Source organism: Camellia sinensis, chromosome 8, assembly GCF_055761805.1.
Source record: "Camellia sinensis isolate YWXY chromosome 8, ASM5576180v1, whole genome shotgun sequence".
Taxonomy (NCBI): domain Eukaryota; kingdom Viridiplantae; phylum Streptophyta; class Magnoliopsida; order Ericales; family Theaceae; genus Camellia; species Camellia sinensis.
The window spans coordinates 21655022-21659832 of record NC_138968.1 but is presented as its reverse complement, the minus strand read 5'-3'; the positions used below and the strand labels follow the sequence as shown (position 1 = coordinate 21659832).

The 4811-nt window shown below is 27.7% G+C and overlaps 1 protein-coding gene across 1 annotated transcript; it reads left to right on the top strand.

Moving 5' to 3' along the window:
- Positions 1-980: 980 nt before the first annotated feature.
- LOC114295035 (heavy metal-associated isoprenylated plant protein 39) lies at positions 981-3764 on the top strand. The gene is made up of 3 exons (XM_028239216.2): positions 981-1259; positions 2072-2147; positions 3217-3764. Exons 1-3 carry the CDS (start codon positions 1254-1256, stop codon positions 3531-3533), a joined length of 399 nt encoding a protein of 132 aa, XP_028095017.1. The 5' UTR covers positions 981-1253; the 3' UTR covers positions 3534-3764.
- The last annotated feature ends 1047 nt before the right edge of the window (positions 3765-4811 follow it).

Here is a 4811-nt window from a genome sequence, read left to right as displayed (position 1 = left end):
AAAAGTATGTATTTGAAAAACAATTTATTAAATTTTTTAAAAAATAATTTTTAGTTCGATTATCCGAACACACAGTCTTTAATATCCGATCAATTTAATTTTTTATAAATATAATATACTCAACAAACCTTAAAATATAACGGTTCAAATTATCAAAATAAAATCTAAAAATAAGCCTAATAACCGAATAATTAAAGAATCAATAAAAGAAAATATGGAGAGAATCTTGACGGGACAGGTAAAAATAGACCCACCCAGCACACCCTCCCACACATACTCATTCACGCACACACTTCTCTCTCTCTCCATCTGCATAGGTGGTCTTTTGCCAGGTTGAATTAAAAGTTCAACAATGATTCATCCCATTAAAAATATCATCACTAATAGTATTAATGTATTAAAAAAATAAAAAAATAAAAATACAATTCCAAGATCAAAACATCACATCATTAATGACGGGACTCACTGCCACCTAATTAGTTGGAGCACTAATTAGTACTCCCAAACATTTTTCTTAAAAGTTTCGTTTGCAGCTTGGGCACTAAAAAAGTTAGATGATTTTTTTAGTTATGGAGTCCTTTGAAAAGTTTAAAAAAATTACACATAAAATTATAATTATATTTTTTATATTATTTAGGGTTATATATGGATAAAAATATAAATTTTTAAAATTGGGTAAGAGAGTTTGGTCATTTTATTATGATGTGATAACATAAATATTAATTAAAAAAGTCAAAAATAACTTTTAACTATCTTTTCAAATTACTTTTTTAAAAAAAGTCAAAAAATTCGATAAAAAAATAAAAATTAACTTTTTATCATTTTTTCAAAACACTCCTAAATATTAATTAAAAAAGTATTTGATGATTTATTACAAAAAAAAAAAAAAGAAAAGAAAAAAAGAGGGAGTATTTGATGGCTTTTCTTTCTCTTAAAACGAAAAATTATTATTAAAAAGTATGAATAAGATTTGAAGTCATGACTTGAGTTTCAATTAATAATACTCTTTCCACTTAAATAATAAATATATTATAATATTAATTTTTAATTTTACTTATCTAATTAAACAGGCATGTCACCCGTTAGCATACATACAACTCTTTGGATTAGATACATCCAGCTCGGCAAAGTCCATTACACCTCTCTCTCCCCCTCTCACTCTAGTTTTGAGCGTATTCCTTCTTGATCTTTCAACTTTGATCTGCAAATTTTCCTGAGCAAATTTTGCTCACATCACTAAAATTCAAGAGAAAATGAAGGTTAGATTTCCAACTCTCTGTCTCTCTCTCTCTGTTCCATCTTCAATTCAATCTACTTTTTTTTTTTATATTATTGCTTTCTACAACTTTTTCTAGATTCTGATTCTTTTCCATCTCTTTCTCTCCTAGGTTCCTCAGTGTTTAAACGATTCAGTAAATTTCATAAATGATTTTAGTTGTCTTGTTTTAGTTCATCAATTTTGAATAAAAATTTGGTTATAATCTTAATTTGAAATTTTTTAAACTTACTTTAAAAATCTGTTTTCATCATTTTTGATAAATGAAAACCTTCTCCAATCTTTATTCTCTTAAAAATTTCATAAAATTATGATTGGTTAAAATTTTGAAAAAAAAAGATTTATCTTTAACAGGGTGAAAAAATTATATATCTGTTGATTTGATATATATTCGATGAAATGGTTGGAGCATACTTTTAATTATTTTTTCGTAAATCTAAATTTTAAAAAAATTATAAAAGATTAGAGATGCTCTAACGAAGTAAATTTAGTTACTATGTGTGGAGCGACAGAACTGCGTATATCTAGGTTTAATAAGGGTAAAGTTCTGGATACTCTCATTACCAATATATATATTTATCAACCTTTTGTGAATTATGAGGAATCGGTATGATTGAATTTAGTGTAACAAGGGTTTAGATTCTTAGTATGATTAAGCTCTGGCATGTATACTCTCACTAAAAAATAAAAAATAAAAAGATTACTTTCAACCAATTAATCAAAGCTTAACTTGATTGAGATTATGATCTAATATATAGATCTATCTTGTTGTTTATGGGTTTTGATTATTGACAGAAAGTGGTACTGCAATTGGAGTTACATGATGATAAAGGCAAGCAAAAAGCCATGAAGATTGTCTCTGGCCTCTCAGGTACTGTTACTAACATTTTCAATAATTAAATGGTGAAAGAAATAAAAATAAAAAAATTTATTAAGTTGTGTTTGCATAAAAAATTTAATAAGATTTATGGATGAAAAAAATAAGTGCAAGCAAAAATTAGTATTCTTAAATTATTGATTCAAATACAGTCTTAAAATTCAAGTTTTGTTTTTCATGATAAGATTTAGGGAGAAATGAAAATTATACATGAAAATTTTTTAATACTCAAATTGCCCATTTAAACACAAAATAAAGAAACTAAAAAGACACATATGTTATCATTAAATTTTTATTTATCCAAATAAAATGATAAGAAATTATAGTCATTTCTTTTATTTTCTCAACCGAAATTATATATATGTTTTTTCTTCTTTCTTTTTGAGTGTCTTTTCTACAATAATTCACTATTGCAATGATCTTGCAATGGTGGTTTAAGACCTAAAAAATACAATTATTGGGTGGTGTAAGGGTGATTCAATCGGATTTGGGGTCGTGCGCTTATGCACAATGGTAATTGTTGTGCGGCCCGTTGACTCGTTTCGAGGTTTATTTTAATAATTTGAATTGTTCAAATTTTAAAAAATATCGATAAGAATATACTTGTAAAATCAATTTAATTGGATATTGGAAACTCGTTCATTAAATCACGTTTATATTCAGTTTGATACATATATATTTTTTATTTATATATATAGATGTGCTTTGATGAAGGGTTTATCGATATCTGATTAATTTGATTTTTTATAAATATATATTATTTTTGATATTTTTAAAAATTTAAATAGTTTAAACCATTAAAATAATATCTGAAATGAATCGCATGGGCTGCACAACAACCACCATTGTGCTTGATGCACATCAGTGACACCATATCCGGGTCAATCTTGCCATGATTGTATTTTGAGATCTTGATCTATCATTGCAGAGAATCCCAATCCTTTCTGACCAGTTGTATCAAAATAGATTGTCATTGTTAAATTCAAAGCAATAGAACCCAAATCTTGCAATACAAAAAACTTGCCCAAGCCTTATGTCTTGTTTGGATATGTTTAATTTGCAGGGATTGATTCAATAGCAATGGACATGAAAGACAGGAAATTGACATTGACAGGGGACATAGACCCTGTGGTTGTGGTGGCCAAGTTAAGAAAGCTTTGCCGCACAGAGATAGTCACAGTTGGACCAGCAAAAGAAGAGAAGAAGAAAGATGAGCCTAAGAAAGATGACAAGAAAGCCGATGACAAGAAGAAAGATGATCAGCTTAAGGGCTACCCATTCTATTATCAAAACCTTCCCATCCAAACATACCCTTACCAAGCATACCCTTATTATAGAGCTGTAGCAGAGGAGGAGCCAAATTCTTGTGTTATTTGCTAATTTTCTTAGATTTTGATGAAAACTATCAATATGTCACCAGTTTGTATCACTGTTTATATTAATATCCAAACATGCCCTTACATAGCATACCCTTTATTATAGAACTGCAGCAAGCAGAGGAGGAGCCAAATTCTAGTGTTATTTGCCAATTTTCTTAGATTTTGATGAAAACTATCGATATGTCACCAGTTTGTATCACTGTTTATATTAACATATCTATACTTTCTTTGACATCGACCTGTATTTAGTGAATTTTTTTAGCTTTAAATCAAAATATTTTAAATTTTAGATGTGCCTAGGCTAGATGATTTTATTTTTTTCTTAACAAAAAATTAAAATTTAATTGTGATGACATGATGGAATGTTTAAATTTGTTTTTAATTTTACACATTTAGGACAACACTTTGGTTTTAAATTTTTAAATCAAATCTTGAGAGAACGAGCAAAGACTTATTTTTGAATCAATAAATTTTAAATTTTTTGTCAATTGAGTGTTGAAATTCAACTAAAATTCCATCAGTTTTAACATTTGCTACAACAACCTGTGTTCAATACCCAAATTGGTCAAGCTTTGAACTTGTTTTGATTTAAAAATTAAAATCAAATATATGCCATGAAAGTTGATTTAAATTGGAACGTATGTCATTAAAGTTGGATTCAACTAGTTTGGAAATTGATTATTTTAATTTTTTATAAAAAGATATACAAAAAAAAATTAAAAAAATAATGTGATAATTTATAATAATTTTTTAACTACAAACCTATGTTATCAAACGAAGCGTTGTCAATGTGATGCCGCCAAGGCCTCGTTAATACTTAAGTCAGTAAGTTGTGCCAGACAAATCTCTCTATTATCCAAGACAATAAGTCGGTCAATGAGTTGTGCCAGACAAATCTCTCTATTATCCAAGACAATAAGTCGGTCAATGTTCTAAAAAAAAAATTATGTTGGTTGAGGCCAGTGAGGGTAACGAGAAGAGAGAAAAATTGTATGTAGGATAGTTCTAAACCTCTTTTGGTCAATACATACTTTCAGTGATTTGCCAAATTGACTAAGCAAGTCACTCCCACTTTGAAATATTACAGATGAGTAAAATCAAGTGTATAAAATTCATGCACATAAATATATTCAAAGAGACAACATGTGATTGAATTTTAACTCATGAAACTTATATTTTAAATAAATCACAATCATATATTGAATATTGTAGGCATTTTTTTTTAAGAAACAAATTTTGTGTATGTATTGTTAGAGTTGAATGAAATTTTAAACTGTAT

Excerpts from the sequence above, each read along its gene's own strand:
- LOC114295035 (XM_028239216.2), top strand. Across the intron at positions 2,148-3,216 it reads GATTGTCTCTGGCCTCTCAG|GGATTGATTCAATAGCAATG; the intron begins GTACTGTTACTA and ends TTTAATTTGCAG.